The sequence below is a fragment of the Aotus nancymaae genome, unplaced genomic scaffold, assembly GCF_030222135.1.
Source record: "Aotus nancymaae isolate 86718 unplaced genomic scaffold, 86718_ANA_hifiasm-v0.15.2.pri h1tg000138l, whole genome shotgun sequence".
In the NCBI taxonomy this organism is placed as follows: domain Eukaryota; kingdom Metazoa; phylum Chordata; class Mammalia; order Primates; family Aotidae; genus Aotus; species Aotus nancymaae.
In genome coordinates this window covers 1,648,145-1,675,412 of record NW_026988553.1, presented here as the reverse complement: position 1 = coordinate 1,675,412, position 27,268 = coordinate 1,648,145, and the positions used below count along the sequence as shown (strand labels likewise).

Here is a 27,268-nt window from a genome sequence, read left to right as displayed (position 1 = left end):
GACAGAGAACACATCAGTATAATATGAAGCTGCCTGCTTTAAGAAACCCAAATCCAATTCCATGAAGGCAGAAATGTCTGTTTTTGCTGTCTTTGTCATTATGGAAAGGGTAGGGTGCACTCTCTACCTAGCAAGAGGAGTCACAGACTCAAAGAGAAATCATTCGAAGGATGTTACGTCATTAGTCCACAGGGGAGACAGTTACTGGCTGGGGAACGTGTCGAGAGAGCCCAGCCTCCAAGGTCCCTCACTTGACCCTCTGCAGGTGGCGAAAGCTCTGCACGGTCCTCTCCACAGCGTCATCCATGGTCACTAGTGGCTGGTAACCCATGGCCTTTTTGGCTCTCTCACAGCTGTAGTAGTGGAATGTGCCAGCCAGCGCGACCCGCATGGGTGTGAAGGTGGGCTGCATCTGGATGACAGGGCTGACCACCATCACCAGCAGCGACAGCAGGAGGGCCAGGTAGTAGGCCACCCAGTAGGGGATGTAGTACTTGGGGGCCTCATAATTGAGGCCCGTCAGGATGCGAGACAGGAATGTCCAGAAAGGGATGGGCTCGTCATTGGTGATGTGAAATGCCTGGCAGGAGAACAAGAACAAGAAGTTAGAAACAGCGCCCCCGCCTGCCCAAAGCTGGCGCATCTATGAAGCCCTTGCGGATTGCAGCCTCACTGCCTCACTGCTGCAGCGGCCCACGTGGCCTGCCCTCAACTGCACAACCGCCAAGGCATAGAGAGGACAGATGATGAAAGCTTTATCTGTCAGCCAGGACTTTAAGTGAAGCTTAGATGGCACCTGGAAAAGTACATTTGCTAATTCGATAATTATTAATCATCGTAAAACTCATTTACGTATCTTTGGATGTAATGAATTGGTCGTATTGCATATTCTCGATGGTGTTATGCTTCTTTTAAATCAAAAGCCACACCCAGGCTGGGCTCAGTGGCTCACGCCTGTAATCCCATCACTTTGGGAGGTGGAGGTGGGTGGATCAACTGAAGTCAGGAGTTCGAGATCATCCTAGCCAACACGGTGAAACCCCATCTCTACTAAAAATACAAAAATTAGCTGAGTGTGGTGGCACGTGGCTGTAGTCCCAGCTACTTGGGAGGTTCAGGCATGAGAATCGCTTGAACCCAGGAGGTGGAGGTTGCAGTGAGCTGAGATTGCGACACTGCACTCCAGCCTGGGTGAGAGTAAGACTGTGTCTCAAAAAAAAAGAAAAAAGCCACACCCACCCTACTCCCAACTTCTTTGAAAGTTATCATTGGGAAAATGGCAGAGTTTCAGGAGAATAAAAGAGGACCAAACAGCAAGGGAGGGAAAGACCTGAGGAATGAGCGGGAGAAAGGGCGAGGAGCAAGCACCCTGCCCAATCTATGTGGGCTCCGGCCTTGAGGAGCCATGCCAACAGGTGGGCAGCCAGGTCAGGGGCCACGGATGACCATGTCCTAAATGTCTGTTCCATCCCAGCTCATCGGGTCCCTAATTTTGGCTGCCCCAAGTGATGCTCTATCAGAGGGGCTCGACTTTGGCACACAGGGTCAGAGGGGCTCGACCCTGGCACAGGGGGTCCTAAGGCAGAGCCTCATGATGCAGGATCACAGGAGCAATTTGCCAGCAAGTCCAATGGCAGGGATAAGAAACCTGCAGAAAGGCACACATGCAGAGATGCAGCAGTGGGCCTTACCTTCCCACCTAGGGTTGCGTCTCGGGAGAGCTGCTCTGCAGCTAGGATGTGTCCATGGACCACGTTATCCACAAAGGTAAAATCCACCAGGTTCTTCCCGTTCCTGCAGGTGCACAAGGGATGATGGAATGTGTGCTGGGAGTCCCCGTACCAAAGCCAGCGCCGCTCCCAAGTCTTGGCATTTGAGAGACTGCGACCTGCAGAATGACTGCTGCCCGGCTTGGCAAGGCCAGCCCAGACACTCGTGGACGCCTGTACTGGGTAAAGATGCACACTGGGCCAGGGCTTCTGGGTACTCAGGGTGAGTGGAATCTGAAAGCTGGGTGGCATGCCCACCCCATTCCAGCATGGCCAACACTGGTGCTGTCTCTCCTGTCCCGATTTGGGTAGCAGCTTTTCAGCTCCTTCCCAGGAGACACGGGGCCAGTACCTTGCTCTGGTCTCCCATTTATTGACCGGCCTCCTTGTAATCCTTCAAGGTAACAAGTCAGGGTGGCAGTGAGGCTGAGTGAGAAACAAGAAGGTAAGGCACAGGGAAAACGGAGAAAAGAGAGAGAGGAGAGAAGGAAATGAAGGAAAAGAAGACCTATTTGGGAGACAGCCACACTGCTGGCCCCTGCAGAGGCTCCTCCCTCTGCCTGCACTTTCCCCAAGGAGCAGTGTAATGCCCCCACCTGCCCTCCTAGAAGCAAGGAGAATCGAGCCCTGGTCCTTGACCCTGGCCCACTGTTTCCCTCTGAGCCTCGGGTTCCTCAATTTCCAAACAGGGTCACAAATATCTTCCCAGCCTACCTGAGAGGGTACACTGGATTGAATAGATCCTCCCAAAGCTTCTGTCTGCTTGGACCTTGTGAATGTGACCTTATTTGGAAACAGGGGCTCTGCAGATGTAATTAGTTAAGCTGAGCTCATATTGGAGTAGGGTGGGCTTGAAATCCAGTGAATCATGTCCTTATAAGAGGGAAATTTGGACACAGAAACCAAGGGAGACAGCCACGTGAAAAGGGAGGCAGAGGCAAGAGTGATGCCTCTCCCAGCACAGAATGCTAAGGATGGCCAGCAGCCAGCAGAGGCCAGGGCAGAGGCCTGGAACAGACGCTCCCTCTCAGCCTCCAGAAAGCACGAGCCCTGCCAACATCTTAACTTCGGACTTCCGGCCTCCCAAACTGTGACAGGATCAGTTTGTTGTTTTAAGCACTTACTTTGTGGCAAGTTGTTACAGCAACTACAGGAAATGAATACAGAGGACAGTAGACGAGGTCACTGCTATGGCCTGCGTCTTTGTATCCCTGCAACATTCACATGTTGAAACTTCATCTCCAATGCAGTGGTACTACGAAGAGGGTCTTTAGGAGGTGATCAGGTCATGGGGGCTCTGTCCTCAGGAATGGGCTTAGTGTCCTTATAAAAGAGGCCCAAGGGAGCCTGTCTGCCCCTTCCACCATGTGATGCCATGGTGAAAAGGTGCCACTCATGAGGAACAGGGCCTCACTGGACACCCAATCTGGGAACACCTTGATCTTGGACTTCCCAGCCTCCAACCTGCCTGTTGTTTGTTACCCAGTCTCAGGTATTTTGTTACGGCAGCCTGCATGGACCAAGATAGTCACATAAGGAAAGAGCTACAATGCTGCTTGGCTCCTACCAAGTGCTCTCTGAACACGAGGTCATGGACCAGGAGGGAGTGGGAAGAGCCACTCTGGGCTGACTTACCCTATCACAAACTTCATCTTGCCATTCCTGGCTGCCTCGATGAGCATGGGTACCAGCTGGGGGTCCCTTGGGCCGAAAATGCCGTGAGGGCGGATGGCTGTGGTTAAGAAATTCTTCTCAGGATCGTTGGCACCCAGGACTACCTGGAGGAGAGCAGGAGAAGGAGCATGTCCATTGCAAACTCCTGGGCCCAAGCCAAGACAGCGCCTCACTGGGTGAGTAGACCCACCGTGGGGGACAGAGAGATGACACACTCTGCTGGCATGTGGCCACCGAGCAGTGGTTTGCCTTGAGCTGATGACCTCTATCAGTGGCTGGTGTAATTCTTGCCTACCTGTCTACCCCACCCACCCTCACACCAAAATCTGAAACTGCTGGAGAGACAGCTGGGCAAAAACCAGTAAGATCAAATCAGAAGACCCAGGTTTGGGTTCAAAGGCTAGAATCCACCAGCACTGCCAGAAGACACGCCTCGGCAGCGGTTTGTGGAAAAGATCCGAAGGTTCCGGTGAACGAGTCAGCTGTGAGCCACCAGGAACGTGAACTGCATGTGCCACCCACGTTTCCACCAGGCTGTTCCAGGCAATTCTGAGTACCACCTCTGAGGGGAGGGCTCTCAGAAACCCAAGTGGGCCCAGAAGGTCAGAGAAGGTGAAGGGTCTGAAGACCATGCCCGGGGAGAAACAGGCCAGCAGCTGGGGAGTGAAGGAAGCTGAGCCATGTGAAGTCCTCAGAGCAGTGCCTGGTCTGCAGCCAGTGCTCCTGCTACCACTACGAGGAAGACTGAAAACGTGTCTTCTGCGTGACTTCATGGACAAACTAGAACTCAAGAGCCTAAAGCACAGAGAAATGGGTTTTGCCTCAAAAGTAACAAAACTTCCGAAAGGATTTATCGTGGGTGAAAGCGGTGATCACGAAGGCACCTACCCTGACGAGGCTGCATGCGCAACACACAAGATGGCCCGTGTCAGGCTTGGTAAGCACAGTCGCTGCTGTCATGTCACCTCAGGTTTCTACTCTACGGTGGCAAAGTGCTGGTCCATGTTTTGGCCCCGGTGATCTTAAGTCACTCAACAATGGAAAAGCTGCCTCTTACAACAGATTCCCCTCCTCTTCCCGTCAGGCCTCTGGTCCCCACAGTGATGGAGGGAATGACGAAATAAACCCTCAAATGGCCTCCACCAGGGCTCATCTCTACTACTGAAGGGAAGAGCGGTGAAGGAGTCCTAGCTCCCCGTCACATTTGGTTTATGATCAGCAGGAAGGTTATAAAGGCAACAGTGGGTGTTGACCTTGGTGGGAAGGAGGCTGCAGGTGAGTTGCTACTGGAGTCATCTGCAGGTTTTGCTTATTTCCAGTTGAAACCCAAAACCCTAGATGGGCTCAGCGCTGGTGGCAGACAGTCCCAGGCATGCTGGCTTGACGAGGCACAGGTCTCCATGGTGACTGAACTGCCTGCAAGGCACAGGGAGGCTTTAGTGCTCCTGGGGCCAAGTCTGAGCACATGGGTGCTTTAAGGAGTGAGATAGCATAGTCTGGAGCCAGCACCGTGGCTTGCCAAAGGCCAAGCCTCCACCCCTCGTATGGGCAGCCCTTTTCTCTCCCTGTGGACCAGTTCTGCCAGGACTTTCTGAGCTGAAGCAGCAGCAAACAGCCGGGAGGTAGCTGGCTCTCAGGTAGACAGGTCAGTGTTCGACTCCAGTTCAGTATGTACTGGCTTTGAAAGAAAACCTCAGTGGGTGTGATACGCTGCACACACCTGGGAGGGGTATACTCACAGCTACCCAGCTAAGGCGAGCTATCTCAGGCTCAGGAGCACTCCCGGCCTGCAGCTTAGGACGGCCTCAGGGTGACAATCCCCATCTGCAGCTAGCAGTTGTCAGGGGCCCCATAGCAGCCCCGGCAGCTTGAAGGCTTGGTAGTGACTGCGGCTGAACCCAACCACACTAAAATCAGCTGTCCTTTGATGAAGCTGCTTTGCCATATGGAAAAGTAAGGGAGGGGGCAAGAGTGCCACTAGGAAGGTGCCTCCAGCCTGATTCCTGTCCGCACACTTGCGACCCGCGTTGTAAACTCCCATAGCAAGCGAGGAAGCTTGCAAGGCATCGAGGGTGAGAGTGCAGGCTCTGGGGACAGACGGCCTGGGGTCAGCCACCTCCCAGACGCATGCTTAAGAAAGCTTCCGAGTCTCTCTGTGCACCACAGTCCTCATCTGTCATCTGGTGACGATGGGATAACTGTGACCTTTAAACAACGAAAATACTGGAGAACACTCCAAACAGCGTCTGGCCGTGTAAACCTGTTCTCATGGTATTTTTTTTTTTTTTTTTTTTTTTTTTTGGTGGAGACAGAGTCTCTCTATCCCCCAGGCTGGAGTGCAATGGCACAATCCTGGCTCACCGAAACCTCCACCTCCCGGGTTCAAGTAATTCTCGTACCTCAGCCTCCTGAATAGCTGGGATTACAGGTGCCCGCCACTATGCCTGGCTAATTTTTGTATTTTTAGTAGAGACGGGGTTTCACCATGTTGGCCAGTCTGGTCTCGAACTCCTGACCTCAGGTGATCTGCCCACCTTGGCCTCCCGAAGTGCTAGGATTACAGGCGTGAGCCACTGTGACTGGCCTCTCACAGTATTTTTAAATTCAATGTCACCCACAAATTTTACATCCCAACTCAGGTACTTAGGCCTCAGAACAAACTTCATTAAGTTCATAAACCCTTCAGTCTGCGCACTCAACGAGTTCCAAGGCACATACCCTCTCCTGTAAGATCTTAGTCTCTGTGTAGTAGTCAATGGGTTTCACGGCATAGGGAAGGTCTTCAGTTCCATTCTTGATATCGACGCCCTCAAAGATGACACTGGCAGTACTGGTTAAAATGAGTTTCTGACAGACGAACGTTAGAAAGAATAAAAGTCACAAATTATCACAATTCAAAGAGTGCGATGATCCTGTATGAAAGAGAATCAAGGAACATCCCTTTGCTGCCCTCACACTCGAGGCACTGCACAAATTATTTGCTGCAATGCCTTTGCTTCTCATGCCTTCTTAAAATAATCCAAAGATCACCATCTTTGCAGCTATGTGGATTCCAGACACACTATGGTATTACATTCTAACCAAGAATCAAGGGATCCTGGTTCCAAAACAAGGGATAACACATTTTTTCTATCCGATCACACCCGAGGGATAGAACAGACTTTCATTCATGGTGTCTCACTATGACAGTGATTCTCTGTTGGGGAAGGGCAGCCCACAAACTTCTAGGAGGATGTCTGTTTGAAAAAGATCACTGTCTATTCTGATACTGACCTGGCCATGTGAACACACGTATGAAGACACACACCACAAGACCTCTTAAGAAATGCTATTCTAAAGGAAGACGCTCTCTTATGAGAGTCCCCAGCATCCAGCCTGTGGGTTAAGAGCAGCTCATCCAACACTGGACACCATTAGCATGAATCATATGTTTCCAACTCTTATTCAACATTGTATGGGAAGCCCTAGCCAAAGTGGTAGGGTAAGGTAAACAAGAATTTATAATGATTTGAAAAGAAACTGAACTTCCATCACTTACAGATGATAGAAAAATCTACACAGAAAACGCAGGCAAATATGTAGAAAATATCAGAATTCAGCAAAATTGCTGAATTAAAAATCAATATACAAAAAGTCGTCTTATACATTAGCAGTAATTGAAGATGTAATATAAAATTATTAAATAACAAAAAATGAAGTACATACAAATACATTTAACAAGATATGCAAAATCTTTATGAAATAAAGTATAAAACTCTATTTAAGACATTAAAGAGAGAGATAAGCAGAAAAATATCCCCTATTTATGGACAGGAACAGTCGATATTGGAAAGATGTCAATTATCTCTAAAATTACCTACAAGTTCAATGCAATTACAATAGCAGTCCCAGCTGGCTTTAGCAAGGCACTGGTTAAGCCAAATATATGTGGAAGAACAAAGGGTTCACAAGAGCCAAGTGAATTTCGAAGAAATCAGTTAGGGGGGGATTTATCCTACCGTACACCGAGACTTGTCCTAAAAAGGCAGAGCCTCTCTGCATGGGCAGACAGAGAGGTCAATGGGGCAGAGGGGAGAGCCTGGGAACAGGCCCATGTAAGACACAAACACCGAAGACAGGCCACAGATGGTGTGGAGCAACGCAGAAAGGAGGGATTATGCAAGAAATGGTGCTGAACTGTTTACACACATAGCAAAAAGTGAGATCTCTATCTCACACCATATGCAAACATAAATCCCTGAAGGATTAAAGACTTCAGTGTGGAAAACAACACTTAAAACCTTTGAGAAAAAAAAGTACATGAAATAATCTTTTGATTTTAGTGTTGGAAAACGTTCCTTCAATACAACACAGAAATCACTTTCTGCACCCTTACCCACTAAGCTACTCTGCCCCTTCAGTAAATGAACCAGTTACATATGCCAAGATGAGCAAAGAAAAACATAACACTAGGAAAAAAAGCAAGTTGCAGGAGGATCTGTTCAATCAGGTATCATTTTATAAAATCTTCTAACACGCAGTCCAGTACCTTATATTGGCTGCACATGGAGCAAATGGAAATGAGAAACCCAAGTTCAGAATTGTTACCCATGGCTAAAAGAAGACAGCAATGGCATTGAGGATGGCACACATCACACACGCCAGTCATGCTGTTTCTTAAATGCCGTGGTGAGTGCAGGGCTGCTGTTTTATTCTCAAATCTTATTTTGCTTTTTTTGTGTTGTTTTTTTTTTAAGAGACAAGGTCTTGCTCTGTTGCCTAAGCTGGGGTTTAGTGTTGGGATCATAGCTCAATGCATCCTGAAAATCCTGGGCTCAAGCGATCCTCCTGCCTCAGCCTCCTGAAACAGTTGAGGCTATAGGTGCCTACCACCACACCTGGCTTTTAAAAGTTTTGTAGAGGTGGGGTATTGCTATGTTGCTCAGCCTGGTCTTGAACTCCTGGGCTCAAGAGATCTTCCTGCTTTGGCCTCCCAAGGTGCTGGGATTACACGTGAGCCACCACACCTGGGGTGCAAATCTTTGTTGTATGCCTGTAACCTTCCACTTAACAAAGAGCAGCAGGGCCCTTCCCAGGCTCCAGTTACATCAGCATGGCAGAGTGCAAAGTCTGGGATTTGGAGAATCCGCTTTGACCCCACCTCTTGCATTTACTAGCTAAGAGACATTGTTCAGCCCCTGGTTACCTAATGAAGAGCTAATTAGGTGAAAACTGCAGCAGGACAAAGCATCTTGTCAACTGCTAGGGGTCAGTTATAACTGATCCTTTCCAGGGTCCGAGCCCAGAAGAGCTCCAGCCCTGCTGGGCTGGCTGACACTGGGGACACTGAGGACCAGACAGTGCCAGGAGAGGTTGTTGGGAGAGGAACCCCTGGCTTGCTTCAAGCTTTCTCTTAATTTATGTAGTACCTGTGGCATGTGGCCCTGTGAGGGTCAGGATGCTGAACTGACAGGGAGCTGTTTCAGCCAGTGGCTGGAGTCCTATAAAGAAAACCCTAAAACCAGGATTGGTAACAATGCAGCAAGCTACGATGTGGCAGAAATTCGTATCCCCTCAGGCCTGAGTTATAACAGGTTTCTACTGGCTAAGAGTAAATACAATTTGCTTTTCTTTTAAAATATAAGCAAGGTCTGGAAAACGATGCGGTAGTTCCTCAAAAGGTTAACCATAGAACTAGTATATGATCCAGCAACCCTACTTCTGGGTATATGCCCAAAAGAAGTGATAACAGGGACTTGAACAGATATCTGTACACCTGTGTTCACAGCACTATTGTTTATAATTACCAAAATGTGAAGACAACACAAATGTCCATCAACGGCTTAATGAATAGACAAAATGTGGTCCATCCATACAGTGAAATATTGTTCTGCCTTAAAAAGGAAGGACATTCGGACACATGCTACAACATGGATGACCCCTGAGGACATCATGCCTGGTGAAATAAGCCAGACACAAAAGGACAGATACTGTATGATTCCACTTCTGTGAGGTTCCCACAGTTGTCAAACCCACAGAAACAGAAAGTAGAAGGGTGGTTGCCAAGGGCTAAGTGGGGAAGGGAGACTGGGGAGTTGCTGTTTAATGGGGATGGAGTTTCTATTAGGGAAGAAGAAACAGTTTAGAGATGGATGGTGGTGATGGTTGTACAATGCTGTGAGTGTACTTAATGTCAATGAACTGCACTTCAAAATGGCTATGATGGTAAATTGTATGTGATATATATTTTATCATAATAAAAATATATGCAATGTCTAAGTTCTGCAGCTCTTTAACTGAAGGCTAATAGCCTTGAGGTCCTCAGATGTTCTATTTGTGTGCAGTTAGAATACTACAACTCAAATCGGCCTTGGCAAGCAGACCTTCATATCCTCAGTGACTCCCAGGCCTTCATTTTTAACATCTTCCTAACAATTTAAGAAGCAACCCTACCGAGGCCTGGGGAGACTGCAAGAACTATGACCTTACACCCTTAGAAAGGGCCATCACACGTTCCTGACAGCGCTCACTCCAGCTTTCCCCTTACCTGAACCCCAGCCTCTTTGCAAGTTTCAATGACATTCTTGGTGCCATTGTAATTCACTCTATAAAAGAGTTCCTTGTTGTTACTGGATGGCGGGGGTGATGCACAGTGGAAAACTGTGTTTACACCTTTCAGAGCTGGGTACAGATCCTGGAAAAGCAAACGAAGAGAAAATAATCATTCCTGCTTTGACAGGTCAGTAGCAACCCCACATTTTCTTTCTCCAACCTGTGGCTTGTAGGTTCCTTATCTTATAATTCTACAATCAATATGGAAACATATTCTCATAAGAGATTCAATAATACTGAAGTACATGGGATGGAAACCAAGTTGTCTGTTTAATCACCTTCTCCCCACTAACTAGTCCCCAATAAAAAGGGGTTTGGGGCATGAGAAGCCTGTGCGATCCACACAGAGGCAACACCCTTTCAGGTGGTTCAGGGCGGGCACCTAGCGGGTAAAACTCTCCCAGAGGGTGAACTCAGATAGAAATTACGAATCATATGAAAAAGTTTCACACCATTAAAGACGGTATAAATAGCCGATACACAGGCATATTCCTTCCTGTGAAACTAGATACAATACAGCAACCTGAAAGGGATTTTTAAAACAGGTCTGTTTGATTTACTGCTAAAAGGAACAAGAGCTCCTGAGAGAAATGGCTGATTGTAGATCTGGGACAGGAAATACACAAGAAGAACCAGGCACACCTTGTACCAGAAAGTGAGGATGCTAGCTAGCTAAGACTACTGGGGTCAGGTTAAAAGCACTCAGGTGCTGGCCTGAAGAGGTTCCCACCGGGCAAAGAAAGGACAGCTTGACCACAAGTAAAAATAAAAAAAATTCTTTCTGAAACTGGTAAATAAAGGGAAAAAAACCAAACCTTTATTCTGCAAAAGGTATAAACACTGCAGCTACTAAATGAAGAAGTAACAGCATGTCACCATTTTGCCAAACCTTAATTAACAGGATCTAAGTATGATTCATGCTTGTCACCAAAAGACAATTATGTGCCTAGACTCACCAATTAATATTTTCCCACAATTTCCTCTCTCTACATACATACAATCAATGATATTTTTTGAAACCACTCAAGTAAGTTGCAGACCTCATGCTGCCTCTAAACTCTTCACCAGGTATCTCTTAAGAACAAAAGCATTCTCTTAAATAACCATAAAAAAATGATCACACTCAAGAAACCTAACAGATATGATACTCTTCTCCAATAATTAGTCTATATTCAAATTCCCCCAATTGTCCCAATAATGTCCTTTACAGCCTTTTGTTTTGGGGTCCAGAATCCAACCGTGCGTGACATGCAGTATTTACTCCTCATGTCTCCTCCGTCTCTTTTAATCTGAAACAATTTCCCATCTTTTCTTTTTTGTTTTATTTTAATGCTGCCATTTTTCAAGGGTTCCGGTTGGTTACTTTATAGACTGTCCTTCAGTTTGGATTAGTCTGTTTCCTCAAGATTAGATTCGGGTTTAATGGTTTTGGCAAGAATACCACATCAGTGGTGGTGTGCCCTTCTCAGGGAATTACCTCAGGAGGTGCAACTTTGTCCCACTGTTGGTGATATTAAGTTGGTGATGATGATGGCTGCCAGATTCTGGCCATCAAAAAGGTACCTTTTCCCTTGCAATTCATTAAGTAATCTGCAGCATGTTAATTCCACCGATCGACCTCAGCATTTATTGATAGTCCTTGCCTGGAACAGTAATCAATGTACTGGGTATAAAATGGTGACATTCTAAGTCTACCCTTTTCATTCATGCTTTTTACATTTATTAGTTGGAATTCCTCTGTAGAGCTTGCCTTCTCCCTGATCCCAATTGTTCTTTTCAGTATTTTTTTTTTTTTTTTTGAGATGGAGTTTCGCTCTTGTTGCCCAGGCTGGAGTACAATGGCACGATCTCAGCTTACTGCAACCTCCGCCTCCTGGGTTCAAGTGATTCTTCTGCCTCCTCCTCCCAAGTAGCTGGGATTATAGGCGCCAGCCACCACGCCCAGCTAATTTTTGCATTTTTAGTAGAGACGGGGTTTCACCATGTTGGCCAGGCTGGTCTGGAACTCCTGACCTCAGGTGATCCACCCACCTCAGCCTCCCGAAGTGCTGGGATTACAGGCGTGAGCCACCACGCCCGGCCTATTTTCAGTATTTCTACAGACCTATGGATTCTTTTTTAAATCAATGCATTATAATCCACTACTATTATGCTTTTCAAGGCTCAAAATGTCCCAGATTTGGCCAGTGGAGGCCCTTCACTTGGGCTCTTGTGTCTTCTTTACATGTCCTCATTCATTTTGTGCTAAGAAAATGTTCCAGACTAATTTTGTACTGCCCCTGCCCTAGGGTACTAGAATGAGCAATTTCCCCAAGAAGCCCTAGTTCCTTTTGTGCGAAATGGTATATAGAAACCCAAAAATGAGCATTAGGCATGCTTATTACTACTGGAGTATCAAAAGTAGTAATACCCCAGAGGAAACACCTGAATGAGTCTGATCAAGCCACAGTGACTTTAAAGTTTATAGTAATGACATTAAAAAGTAAAAAGAGAAAGGTGAAATTAACTCGAATGAGATAGTTACATTCCTTTTTTCTGTACTTAGTTTTGAAAATCTGGTGTAGACTTCACATGTACAGTGCTTTTCAATTCTGACTTGCCACATTTTAAGTGCGTAATAGCTACATGTGGCTAATGGCTGCCTTAATGGACAGTACCATCCCAGATCTACCGCTATACAGATGATACTGGAGGACAGCAGGGCATGTTAAACATCATGGGGATGTAATCAGCAAAACCCAGACTGTGGGAAATACTACAGAACCACAAACATGGCTCCTATTAAACATCAGTTATTCAATAGATAGACTGAAGTTTCAAAAGATGAAGGGAACTGTAAATTAAAAGAGACCTAAATATTTCAACCAAATGTATAGTCTTGACCTTGCTTGGTTCCTTATGTGGAAAAACAATAATACAGAAACATTTATAAGACATTCAGGGGTATCTGAACACTGGCTAGATACTAAAGAACTACTGGTAATGTTTTTAAAAAGAATCTTTATCTTTTAGAGATCAATAATGAAATATTTACAGATAAAATCATATGATGTCTAGGAATGGCTTCAACATAATCTGAGGGGAATATAGGTGAAACATGATTGGCCATGGGCAGATGCAGGGAAGAGGAAATCTGCTATGAAATAGAACAAGAGAAAGAGAACGAATGCAAGAAAGAGAGGGTAACAGACAGATAACACAATGAAAGACCACATCCGTCCAGCAAGGCTTCCAGAAAGAGAGAAAAGACAGAAGAGTAGAGTCTTTGAAGAATTTTCCAAAAATGAGGAAAGACATTCATCTTCAGACTGCAAAGGCCTAGCAGGTGTTGAGTAAGATTTAAAATCAAAACTAGAACTCAGGCTCAGATATATTCTTTATAGAGACTATAAATGATAAAAAATAAAATCCTAAAAGCTGTGAGAGAAAAGCCAGACAACCAACAAAGAAACAGCAACCAGCTTGGGAGCAGCTTCTTGTTAGCAGCAAAAGATGCCACAAGACTGGGGTGATTTTAAAAAGTGTTATGGGCTGGGAGTGGTAGCAATGGTGGCTCACATCTGGAATCCTAGCACTTTGTGAGGCAAAGGAGGGCAGATCACTTGAGGTCAGGAGTTTGAGACCAGCCTGGCCAACGTGGTGAACCCCTGTCTCCAAAAATATAAAAATTATCCAGGCACGGTGGCACATGCCTGTAATCCCAGCAACTCGGGAGGCTGAGGCAGGAGAATCACTTGAACCCGGGAGGCAGAGGTTGCAGTGAGCTGAGATCGTGCCACTGCACTCCAGTCTGGGCGACAGAGCAAGACTCTGTGTCCAACAAACGAACAGAGTGTTATGTAATATATATTGTGTATATAAAACTACATAACTATATATATATATAAACTTTATCTATATGTATGTCCGTATATCTGTCTCTCTCCCCTCTCTCTCTACTGACTATAAAAATACATTTTTTAAAAAAGAAATGGAGGTCTCATTATGTTGTTCAGGCTAGTCTTGAACTCCTGGCCTCAGGTGATCCTCCCACCTTGGCATTCCAAATGGCTGGGGGAGTGCAATGCACACCACCACACCCAGCTGAAAGCACATTTTAAAAGTCCTTCCCGGCCGGGCGCAGCGGTTCATGCCTGTAATCCCAGCAATTTGGGAGGCCGAGGCAGGCAGATCACCTGAGGTCAGGAGTTCAAGATCAGCCTGGCCATTATGGCAAAACCCTGTCTCTACTAAAAACCACAGAAATTAGCCAGGTGTGGCGGTGGGCACCTGATTAGGGAGGTTGAGGCAGGAGAATCACTTAAACCTGGAAGGCAGAGGTTGCAGTGAGCTGAGATCGTGCCACAGCCTGGGCAACAGAGCAAGACTCTGTCTCAAAAAATAAAAAATACATAAAAATAAAAGTCCTTTCCTGCCATGTCTTTCACCCACATCACATCCACCTTGGACTTAGCTTAGATTTCATGATCCATCAGCACTACCTTTGCCTTGTTCCCCTCTCCCTTTATTAAATTTGTCTAGCAAACTCCAACCCTGGTTAAATGCAACTCGCCTCTTCTCCATGCCTGCAGCTGAGTAGCTGAGTGTAGCTGGAGAGCAACATGCCATGCTTGAGGGTCTCCCTTTAAATTTGTACTCAAGGAAAGCTGGAAATAATATATTAGCAACAACAGCATGGCAGCTGGGGAGCCTTTTGGAGAGAAGTTAAAGCCTGCTAAGGATTCTTATCTCCTTGGAGGGAACAAAGCAGTGATCAAAAGACAAAATCTGGAGACAACAGATGCTGGAGAGGATGTGGAGAAATAGGAACACTGTAGAGGTATTTTGTAGCTGTGGTTGACATCTACAATCAGCTGACTTTAAGTAAAGAGATTACCCTTGATACTCTGGACAGGCAGTATATAATCAGGTCAAAGACCTTAAAAGAGAAACTGAGGTTTCTGTAAGAAGAAATTCTAACGTGGGACCACAGCATCAATTCCTGCCTGAGTTTCTGGTCTGCCCTACAAATTTCAGACTTGCCTAGCCAGCCCCCTCAATCATGTAAACCAATTGTGAGTTAAATCTCAATCTCTCGGCCAGGTGCGGTGGCTCACACCTGTAATCCCAGCACTTTGGGAGGCTGAGGCAGGTGGATCACCCGAGGTAAGGAGTTCCAGACCAGCCTGGCCAACATGGTGAAACCCTGTCTCTATTGAAAATACAAAAATTAGTTGAGCATGGTGGCTTGTGCCTGTAATCCCAGCTACCCAGGAGGCTGAGGCAGGAGAATCTCTGGAACCTGGGCGATAAGAGCAAGACTTCGTCTCAAAAAAAAAAATCTCAATCTCTTTCTACCTCTCACCCACCCTGTCTCTCTCCCTGCCCCCGCTTGGTGTTTCTGTGGAGAAACTTTATGGATACATACAAGCAAAAGAGAAAGGGGAAGTGGGTGAAGACTATGCAAGTGAATGAGTGGACCATGGAACTAAAGGCAGTGAGGCACGAACGGGGTGAACCATAGCGGGTATGGCTGGATGTCTGGGTGGGGTCAAGGAATCGGGACAGCTGAGGCACTAGAGGGCATGAGCCGGACAGAGAGGAGCTGGTACTCAGAGTAGAATGCCTGCAACTGGGATGAAGGAGAGGACGTGCTTACTGGTGTTGACAGGAGGGCAGCATCACTGGGTGAGAGGTGGCCAAGGATGAGAGAGGCGAGGGCGGTGGTAGGGTCATCTACGTGAACACTGAATTCACAAATCATAATGCCAGAAAGGAGCTGAAATCCTAAGGAATAAAGTGGAGTCACCTGGGAAGGGGAGCAGATGGCTGTGGGTGGCCATCACAAGGAAGGAAGGGTGTTGGGGTTTGTGTAGGCTGAGGGTATCTTCTTCAAAGCTGGAGGGGCTTAGAGCAGCATGAGGGAGAATGGTTTGGAGGCAGTCATGATGAGTGCGGAAGATGTCTACCCTATCTCCAGGCCCGGAGGTGCAAGCAGTGTGGGAGAGAAAACAGCCAGAACTTTGCAGCGGAAGCAATGGTCTTAATATGTCATAAACAAAAACCATACGGCAAATGACACCAAAGCCAAGAATAAGAGCCCAGTGACAGGCTGAGGGAAGCCATCCACAAGGACACAGGCACAGGATTGGCATTCCGACTAGACTAACAAGGAAGAAAAGGCGACCCCAAAGACAAAGGGGCGAAGGACACAAACATTTCATACGGGAGGAAGCCTGAAAGCCGATCACGCAATGACAGAGTGGTTGGTTACTTGATCAGGGAAGACATGTGACTCTGAACATCAGCGAGGCACCATTTCATACTCCTCAGAATGGCAACACCAAAAAGTCTAGTTATGCCCCACGGTGGCAAGGATGTGGAGCAATGGGGCTTCTGCCACACTGTGGTGTGAGGTGAAATTGGCATAGCAGCTTTGTCGAGCCATCTGGCAACATCTAATAAAATTCAAGCTATTCATACCTGAACAACATGAAGGAAGCTGAAAACATCATGCTAAGTGAAAAAAATATAAATATGACGCAGAAGCATGAATATGACATACATCTGTTTATATGAAATGTCCAGAAGAGGCCAATCCATAGAGATGGGAAGCAGATGAGTGGTTGCCAGGGGCTGGGAGGGGAGGAGAGGGGATGCCTATGAGATTTCATTTTGGCGGAATACAACTATTCTGGAGTTAGATCATGGGAGACGGTTGCACAGCTTTGTGGATATACGGAAAACCACTGAATTACACGTTAAAAATGTGAAATTGGCAGTACCTGAATTGTATCTTTTTTTAATGAATTATACCTTAATCAAAAAAAATCACGACCCTGTGGCCCAGCACCCACACTTTTTGCGGCTGGCACACACCCACATCCGTTTGTTCATTTAAGTGCTGATCATGGCTGCTTTTGTGCTGCCAGCACAGAGCTGAGTGGCTACGACAGAGATGATGGTTATTCATTCTAAGTAGTAAGAATGTGGTGCTCTTTCCTGTAACTTTGAAAATGTTCACAATGCAACAATTTTTTTTCAAACAATTTGGCTGGCCTCTGAGCAAGGGAAGTATCGTGGCTCCCCTCATGGGCTGCATGGTCCATTACCTGTCGGCTGCAGAGGTCACCCAGAAAGAACTGCACCTGGGCATTATCAAACCCTTGCTGGATGTCAAAGACATTGACAGCATATCCTCTTGCCAGCAACTGCTCCACCATGTGCTGCCCCAGGAATCCAGAGCCCCCGATCACTGTGCATTTCTTAGCCTGTGGAAAGAGAGGAACGGTAGGGAAGACCAGCACAGTGAGAACTGGAGGCTGTAGAGTCCAGACCTCCGTATCATGAGCCACTGCAATGGCAGATATACTTGTTTGTCTGTAGCTCTTCCTGAACCAAGTTGGAAGGCTTATATCATTCTGGTGTTCCATCACTAGTGTAACCTTCTCTCCTGGCATCAGTAAGGAGGGAAGAGAGATAGCAAATGACACTGAGATTGACTTTGGCTGGATTTGATGACAAGATCCATGCTTTGTATTTAGTGAAAGGAAATCAAACCACCTATGACCAAAACTGGACAATCTTAAAAAAAAACAAACCTGTGATACCTTCGTGTTCCTGATCCCTGGGTACTTCTCTAAGGACAAGAAAATAAAAAAAAGGCAGCCATTCGGTAGCTGATAGCTTGCATTGAAAACATCAGAAAGAAGAAAGCAGTCTCCGTACTCGATGGACAAAGTCAGTCCCTTTTCCTCCCTGACCACAGCAGGGCTGGGCTGTGTTGCTTTGGGCTCGTCACCTGACCCCTTCTTGCCTCAGCCTAGAAATCTAAGACCACCTTCATGGGCTCTCCTAGTGGGGCTGCAGTGAGGATGGGTGAGCCCAGGGCTCTGCTTTGTCTCCTCCGAACTGCAAGGAAGTTGAAGAAATGGGGAGAGCCATGGCGTTCATGTCTCAGCCTCCACAACACGCACGATTCCTCGGGTAACTGCGGCTCTGGTGACTGGGCATAATGCAAGGACAGAGGAGCACATGCAGGCCCTTCAATATCCTCCTTCCGGGATGTCAGTGCCAAACTGCGGCTGCTGTACACCAGACAAGCTGGCTACGAGTGTCTGTAAGGCGGACCTGTGATAGGCTTCCACCCTAGGTTATTTCTAAAACTGTATCTGGGGCTCCTTAAGACGACAACCTCCACTTTCCTTAGCTCATATAAAGTAAATCCAAGTTGGGTGTGTGGAAATGAAAGATCTTAAATAAATTATGTTCTTGATTAGAAAAACAAACAAATCTCCCTACTTATCCCTTAAACATTAACACAATTGAACTATGCAAGAGACTGAAGGGATGCCAGGGCCAGACAGCCTCTACACATCCGCCTCCTTCCCAGTTGGGCTGTCCCATCTGAAACGGCACTCATACTGGATTCCACCAGGCCCGCCTGGAGCTGGCACTGTACTTCAGCCTCATTTGTTCATGTGCAATCTACTAACAAAATCGGCCTCACCATTCTTCTGCCACCCAAAACTAACTTCCCAACCTGTTCTTTTCTAGGCTTTATTCTGAATATTCCTATACACATGCAACCATACTAGGTTACATGATTTGTACCATGACTGAGATATATTTCCTCAGGTCATGGCCAAATTGAATACAAAACTCCCATCAATCCCTTTCCTAGCAATCCCTTTCTTCTCCCCTCCTCCCAAGTCAGCTGTACAGGCAAACTGTAGCTATTTAGAAGAACTCTGAGCTGCCTGTTTCCCAACCTGGGTTTCCGCAGTTTTTACTAAAAGTCTGAACCCAAAGAAAGTTAGAACTAGATATGTTTTGAGAGCATCATGAGGGATTTCAGACTGCCTTGCTTATATCATTTGGCATCTCTAGTTACAGGTGTTTCAAAGGATGCTAATCTTTTCAAAAAACAAATAACCTTGCTGTTATGTCTAGTGCGATTTCATTTCACGATTTTAATTGTGACTAATCACAATTAAAGGCAGAGGTTGCAGTGAGCCAAGATTGCGCCATTGCACTCCAGCCTGGACAACAAGAGCAAAGCTCTGTCTCAAAAAAAAAAATTAGCTGGGTATGGTGGCACACGCCTATAATTGCAGCTCCTTGGTAGACTGAGGCAGGAGAATGGTTTGAACCAGGGAGGAGGAGGTTGCAGTGAGCCAAGATCGCGCCATTGCACTCCAGCCTGGGCAACAAGAGCAAAGCTCTGTCTCAAAAAAAAAAATTAGCTGGGTGTGGTGGCACGTGCCTGTAATTGCAGCTACTTGGTAGACTGAGGCAGGAGAATGGTTTGAACTAGGGAGGAGGAGGTCGCAGTGAGCCAAGATCGTGCCATTGCACTCCAGCCTGGGTGACAGGGCAAGACTTCATCTCAAAAACAAAAACAAAATAACAATACCCAACATTGATTAATCCATGCACAAATACACAACTTTTAACCCACAGGTAAATAGTAACAGCTTGTTGGTATGTACGTGTCAACTTTCTCCTTACCTGATTCTGGTTAACCTTTTCTATGTCAGTATTCACTCTGGGAATCTCCTCTGTCAAATGCGTCCATGCAACTTGGTCTCTCACTGGCTCACTAACTGCTGGTTCCATTTCAAAGCAAAATATGGTCCCGTTTGCAATCAGCTTTTCTTTTCTTAAAGACATAGAGATAGACATTAATGTTGCCTAAGTCAAAACATCTTTAGCTGTTAGTATTTTGTGCAGATGCCGTCCCCGTTAGTTTTTACAAGCAGCTGAACCATAGCTACAGCCGTTCGAGGAGACACTGCGCTGTTTCTGTAATGCAGGCGTGACTGGGCCCATGACCTACCATACAGTTGGATTAGAGGCAGCACGGGAGGCCAGTTAAATAAGCTCACTCATCAGTTATAACATCAAAATGGTTTTTGGCACTGTAGCTTTTTCCACGGTTCTGCCATGCTTCAGTCAGCCTTGACTTCTCCTGTAGGGTGTGGCAGTGCCCACGCCTAGGGAGTCCTGGTCTGGTCCTATCATGAACTGCATGGATCTGCTCCAGTCACTTCCCTTTGCTGCAGCTCAGTTTTCCGATCAATGAAATGGGCTCAAGGGCTCATGTCTAGCAGCTCAGGACATGGGATGCTGGGACAGGGGATGAGTGGAGTGCAATGGGAGATGGAGCTCTTCTGCTTGGCTAAGTTAAAGCCATCCTGACGACGGGTGGAGGAACTCAAGAGTATCTAGGGCCAGCAGAAACCCTTGGGAAGTGGTCAGAGTACGGTGGGGACCCAACACTTCACAGCACGGAGATGGTACCAGAGATGACAGCCCTTAGGGTGCTCCTCTCGTCACCCACAATACTGAACTGCAAACACAAAGAAGCCACTTGACTATGATGTAATTGGTCTTGCGTCCATGTTTTCTTAGTTGACAATTTACTTAGTCATGGATCTCCTCACATCTGGAGATGGCAAAACCCACAAGAGTCTAACTTTGCTCATGAAAGGCTAGATTCACAGAATGCTTCAGTGAGGAGGTGGCAGGCAGGCGGCACTGGGGTTCCACCTGCTGTGATTGCTCCAATCCAACCCTATACCTCAAAGTTTACACTCCTCGCCACTTTTAATGAATGGGCACGATCATGTGTCCCAGTGGGGACTGATTTTATGAGCATGTAGAAGGCCAAAATGGCTTTGAAATGGATGTAGGACCCTCAATGTCTGGAAGGGCCATTTGAGGGGACCATTTTTCTGAACTCACACTGAAAATTATCAAGAAACGGCATTTCAGTCTGTAACTCTGCACCTGCCCTGTCCCTCCCTTTATCCCATAATCCCCTTCACATTGGCAGGGGCCCTGTCATCTGTTCATTCGAAAGACACGCGGCTGATATTGAACTCATTGGGACTCTATGTGTATCTGGACCAAAGCAGGCAGAGAAAAAGGATTTTGGCACCTTGCACCAAAGTCTTGCCCACTGCTGTGACCTGGGTATGAAGCATAGTGCCCAGCATGAAGTGGGCACTCTCATATCGCCCTGGGATCATGAGACTGCCGTGTGGATACACCCACTAGAGCCCCCATGCTGCTCTCCATCGTGCACATGCATATCCCATATAAGGGGCAGGGGTTTCAGTGGAGCAAATTACTGCTATTTCACAATGATACAATCATGAATGCCCACTGCTGACTTCTTATCCAGTTTCCCCAGATACTCAGGGAAACATGAGTCAATGAAAAGGCAGATGGCATCTACAGGGGCAAGGAGATCACCCACATTTGGCCTCTGATCCCACCAAGGCCTTATTCACCTCTGCTGGCAGGGGATCTGAGGAGTGTGTGCCTGAGGCAATGACAGGACCACATGATGGGCCAACTAGGCCAGCTGGGCTAAGCAAGCCCACCCCTGCGGAGTTATGCTCCTGTAAGCCTCTGCTCGCCCTCAATGCCTGAGAAAATCACAAATCGCGCCACTTCTCAGTACAGCTGGCAATAAATGAATGAAACAAGAGTCTGCTGCCTGTGTTTAAATCCCAGCTACTATTGTTTACCTGCAGGCAGCCCTCGGAGTGGAGGTTATTTAAAAGAACTGAGCCCGCTTTTCCTCATCTGTAAAGTAAATGGCTTCATAAGGTCTTTCTGAGGATTGTGTCAAATACCTGTCAACACGCCATTCAAGGCAGCTCATTTTATTATCACTGTAACATAGCTTCCTGTGCAGGAGTCTCCCTGGCCACGTGTCCTCTTGGGCCTTCTTTGGAGTCTCTCCACCACTCTAGCCCTCCCCTGTCTAACCTGTTGGCATGTGGTGTCAGCTTGGGCAGGCAGGGGCTATTCTATCTGCCCTGGAAATGACTCCCAGGTCCTGGTTAAAGGCTAACTCCTGGGGTTGTCGCAACAACCAGATGCGGGCTAACAAATAAACAGCCAAGGACTTGTTTTGTAAAGTATGTGTACAGTGGTAGCACGGGCAGGGGTGTAAACAAAGAATAAGACAGACTGGGACTTGCAAGCAAACTTGGGTGGAAAGAATTACTTCCTCTTTGGCCTCATTCAAAGAACAGCATAACGACTAACACCAGACCCTTCATTCAGTTCTTCTTAACGAAAATTACAACCAAAGAACGTTTCACTGCTCCTGCGGCCTTAAGTTTTGCATGAAAAGTAGGAAAAGAATGGGCCAATAGAAGCCCTTGGGGGCCTGGTGGGCTCAAAATCCAATGACAAGTGTTCTTCTAAGAGACATACAGAGGGGAAAGGCAGGCAGAAGAGGAGGCCATGCGAAGATGGAGGTAGAGGTTAGAGTGATGTGGCTACAAGTCAAGGAACACCTGGAGCCACCAGAAGCTGGGACAAATGAAGGAGGAGTCTCCCCTGGATCCTTCAGAGGGAGCACAGCCTTGTCAACACCTTGATTTTAGACTTCTGGCCTCCAGAACTGTGAGAATCGCATTTCTATCGTTCTAAGTCACCCAGTTTGTGGTCATCTGTTACAGCAGACCCAGCAAACTATACAAGTATCCTCTGCAGTCCCAAAATCCAAATAGCAGAGCTGCCAATTCCACACATCCTCCTGTATGACTAGCAAAAGCAAGAAGCCTGACAGCCTATTCCTCTCCTCGTTTGCTAGAGGAGGGTGTAGGAGGTGACAGAAGAAACATGTTTCGCCCCAACAGAGCTGTACTGCTGAAACAATAAGCGCACAATTCCCTGCAAACCAGCCTCTTGTCAAAACAAAACCTCTTTTGTCTCAAATTATATACCAATTATTTTAAAGTTTGTAAATACTATGAGTCAGATAAGAATTTTGGTGACAGCTTAGCTGTGTCTATGCGTTGGAGTGCCCAGAGCTAGCCTAGCAAATGAGTCAGATCCCACGGGCAACCCCCATCCCCTGCCTACTCACCTAAATTCACCATGTTATGTATGCTCGGGTTAAAATGTACATTGAGAATGGCTCCGATAGAAAAGACATTTCTCCAAAGAAGATCTGTTTTAAAGATGGCCAAAATGCACATAAAAAGATGTTCAACAGGCTGGGCATGGTGGCTCACACTTGAAATCCCAGCACTTTTGGAGGCTGAGGCTGGTGGATCACTTGTGGTCAGGAGTTCAAGACCAGCCTTGCCAACATCGTGAAACCCCATCTCTACTAAAAATACAAAAATTAGCTGGGCGTGGTGGCACATGCCTGTAATTCTAGCTACTCAGGAGGCAGAGGCCGGAGAATCGCTTGAACCTGGGAGGCGGAGATTGCAGTGAACCAAGGTCACGCCATTGTACTCCAGCTTGGGCAACAAGAGCAAAACTCCATCTAAAAAAAAAAGCCCTGTACACCTAAAAATAGTGAAAATGGTACATTTTCCGTTATGTCTACTTTACCACACATACACACAGAAGGATAGCTCTGAACTCTTGAAAACAAGACTCCAAAGAGCAATGTTCTAGGGGCTGGTGGATTGTTATGGTTCGCGCATCAGAAGCCTCAAGTCTTTTCCTTTAAAATGTTAGGTATTTAATCCATTAAAAACCAGTATGTGCACTCACTATGTACACTGGGACAAAAATCTTACGCTAAAAATCATCTAGGAAAACAGAGTCATCTTGTACTGGTAAAATCCCAGCACCTTGCTCCACAGCGCAGGGCCATGGAAGCACAAAGCTGAGCTGACTTGCCCCAGCAAAATAAAGGCCAAACGGACCCCTCTAAAGAGATGTGAACTCCTAGTGTCACTGGCCTCCCTAATCCTAATCTGGGTATTTTCTTTCCCGTCTCACATCTTGGAATTCTGAAAGGCAGGCCTTACTTTTGCTCCTACAGGCCTCCTGCTTTGCTGCATTTTATCTAAGAAATACATCCATAATGAAGGTGTGTGCCGCCTCAGGTGAATCGAGAAGAGAAAAGCGAGTTAGCTCAACCTCATCCTTCCTACTAGGCAACGATCCGGCCACTGATTCCTGGAGGCCAAAGGAAAGAACAGTCTGTTTCAAACCAGAGAGAGAGAGATGAATCAGAAACCCATTAGCATGCCTGTGAGCTTAGCTTATGCTGTTCCTCTGCACGGAATACCTCCCCTCTCCTATTCACGGCGAGTGCCTCCTCTTCCCTCAAGGCCTAGCTCAACTGCCCCCTCTGTGAAACTTCCTCCCTCTCCCCAGGAAAGCCAAGTCACTTCCACAGCACGTGTTTCTGCTCTCATCCTAACACTTAGCACCCTGTAGGACACCAGGAGCCCCTGGAGGCCCAGCAGACAGCCTGGAATGGAAGATAGGTTTGAGTGAACTACCGTGTGCCACTGGTCATGAGGCCTTATCTGAAAACAGCAACCTTCTCAGCTGCCGAAGCTCAAACAAACCCCCAGGGTTAAAGTGGGAGCTGCAACTTGTAAAAGGACCCCAGGTGTCGCCTCATTCATTCATTCCCTCATTCACAAGTCACTAAATGCCAGCCACTATCAGGCAGAAGCTGAAAAAGACACAGCCTCAACCTTCAAGGAGCCCCCCATCTAGGGTGGGAGACAGGAGCAAACAGTTGAGGAAGTGTGTCTCCACTCGGATGAGGGTGAGCCCAGAGCAGCAATGCCGGCTGCTGGCTCAGGGGAGTCTGCCCCAACTAGGTGACCCCTAAGCTGACTTCAAAAGGCCCCAGAAGAATGAGTCAAACAGAGGGCACGGTGTCCTGAAAGACATTCCATGGCCAGGGGTGGGAAGGACAAAGTGATGGCACAGAGACAGCATGTTCTGATAAATGTGACAAGCTGTGTCACAGCAAGTGTGAAGCAAGATCAGGAGCAAAGTTGAGAACCTACGGGGGCTGTGTGCCAAGCTAAGGAGTTCCCTGGGGTGAAAGATGCTGGGGCTCCTGGAAATTGGAAGCAGGAGGAAGTGTTGTGGTTGGAAAGATCACCCTGGCAGCAGTGTGGGGAAGAGATTTTGGAAAAGTCTAAGGCTCTAGGCATGTTGGGTAGGGGGAATGACAAGAGCAAAGAGCCAAGAACTACATTTGACCCTTGAACGATGTGGGGGCCAGGAGCACTGAGCCCCGCGGTCAAAAGTCCACATAGAACTTTCAACTCACCTAAAACTTTACTAATACAGCTTACCGTTGGCTGCAAGCCTTACCAATAATGTGAACAGTTGATCAACAAATATTTCGTATGTTATATGTATTACACACTGTGTTCCAGCAATCAATTAAGCTAGAGAAAATGTTACTATGAAATCATAAGGAAGAGGAAATATATTTACTATTCACTGAGTGAACGGTCTTCATGCTGAGTAGGCTGAGAAGGAAAACGAGGAGTTGATCTTGCTGCTCCGGGGTGGCAGAGATGAGAGAAAATCTGCCTGTAGGCAGACCCACAAGGTTGAAACCCATGCTGTTCAGGGGTCAACTGTAATATTGCCTGAAGACCTGCTCAACATCAGGCCACTTTACATATAAGTACCTTATACCATTGAGATGCAAAAGTATCCCATCAGGCAGACAGTACCGGTCTCACAAATGAGAAGCAGACTCAGAGAGGTTAAGCAACTTGTCCAAGGTCACACAGCCTGCACACAACCTGGGCAGAACTTGTGTTTGTCCCTTGTACTCTGTCAGGCTTCCAATCTGCAGGCTGACGGATGGGGAAGCAAGGTGTGGAGGGACATTAAGCTAGAAGGGTTAGCAGAGGCAAAATTGGGCAGAGGGATCACGTGCCAGGCTAAGGAGCCCTTTACAGTACAGGCTCTGAAGGTTTAAGAGCTGGGAGCTGCTCTGACCAGAGCTGTTCACTATGAAGATTAGCCTGGCAGAGCAGGGGGGACTAGATAGGTGAGAGGTAGGAAACAGGGGGACTACTCATCTGTTGTCTGACCAAGATTTACTGAGCACCTAATTTGTTCCCCTCTCTGTTCCAGGTCCTGGAATACCAGTAGTGAATACCACAAAGATGCCTGCCCTCAGACAGCCTGCTTTCTAGTGGAGGGAGAACAGAGAACAAAATAAATAAGCAAAATATACAGTAGGTCAGAAGGTGGTAAGTGCTATTGGAAAAAAAGGAGAGCAAGGTGAGCAGCTTGTTTGTACTGGGGGCTGCAGTACTTAAATAGGGTGCTTAAGAGAAGGCAGGCAGAGGGAACAACTGGGACAAAAATGAGAGGCAGGGGTGTGGCTGGCACATGAGGTTCAACGACAAGGCCAGTGTTGTGGGGATGGAGTGAGCCTGAGGAGACAAGAAGAGTGATAGGAGGGAACATGTCATGCCAGGCTTTGCAGAGCATGGTGAGAACTCTGGCTCGGACTACTTGGGAGGCTGATGACGACCCAAAAGTTATGAATCTGTTCACTGCTGAAGAAGGAGGAGGGCAAAGGGCAGCAGCTCCATTTAAAAGGTGCTAATAAGCCTCGGGCTTTACTCTCTGCCCTCTGCCTCCCTAGATTACTGTCCCAATGCCTGGAGGAAAGGCAGGTGAAGGCTGAAAGCCACGGGAATAGCGGAAGAGGGCAAATTGGACCTCCAGCTCCCCTTCTGCAGGTCTATCTCAGTCCACAGCCCTTGCACACGCTCCCTTTTAATTCTCCAAGCATACCAGTAACTTACAAAACTCCTGTGACTTTGCTTATGAGGGCGTCTCGGCCTGGAATGCGCCTCCTTATCTGCCTTGAGTGGGTGTCAAAAAGAGTATATTTTGATGACCTCTCCCGGCCCCTCATGGTCGCTCACATCCCCCTCACTCCTTTCAAAGTCCGTTCCCAAAGCCCCCAGTTCACCGTCCTGGGCTGCTTTTAGCCACGTGAGACCTAAAGTGATCCCCTCTTGGAACCTGATCTGGGGCCTATACTTCTGGGGCAGTCTGGGGGTGCTCTCGAAGGGCCACCGTCAAAGAGCGAGCCTCGGCTGGATTCAGTTCCTAGGTCTCAGCAGTGCGACCTCTGCAACGACGCTCAGCACACCCCTTCCCCTCTCTGGGTCTCAGCTGTCCTGTGAGTACAGCCCCTGCTCCCACACGAAAGGTCAGTAGTCTCTAGGGGTCTGATGCACTCGGTTCCTAACTCAGCCTGAGGTCAGCCCAGAAAGCACCCGACCCGGGCGGCCCCGCAGCTCCTCAGTCTCCCGCCCTGCCCAGTCGCGGACACAAGGTGACCTCCAAGGGCAAGACCACGACTCTTACCCGTCCGTAGGCGCCCCCCTGGCTGGCCTCAGCTCGCAAGCAGGCTGCACCCACCGAACTCTAGCCCAGACCGCCACCCTTTACTACCCTCCCGCGTGAGACGAGAATCAGCC

The 27,268-nt window shown here is 47.4% G+C and overlaps 1 protein-coding gene across 1 annotated transcript; it reads right to left on the bottom strand.

Annotated features, from left to right (window-relative positions):
• Window positions 1-27,268, bottom strand: NSDHL (NAD(P) dependent steroid dehydrogenase-like). Its single transcript, XM_012477332.2, has 8 exons — window positions 27,156-27,268; window positions 19,524-19,674; window positions 17,126-17,284; window positions 9,970-10,116; window positions 6,162-6,290; window positions 3,405-3,547; window positions 1,692-1,794; window positions 1-580 (listed from the first exon to the last, which is right to left on the bottom strand). Exons 2-8 carry the CDS (start codon window positions 19,629-19,631, stop codon window positions 248-250), a joined length of 1,122 nt encoding a protein of 373 aa, XP_012332755.1. The 5' UTR covers window positions 19,632-19,674; window positions 27,156-27,268; the 3' UTR covers window positions 1-247.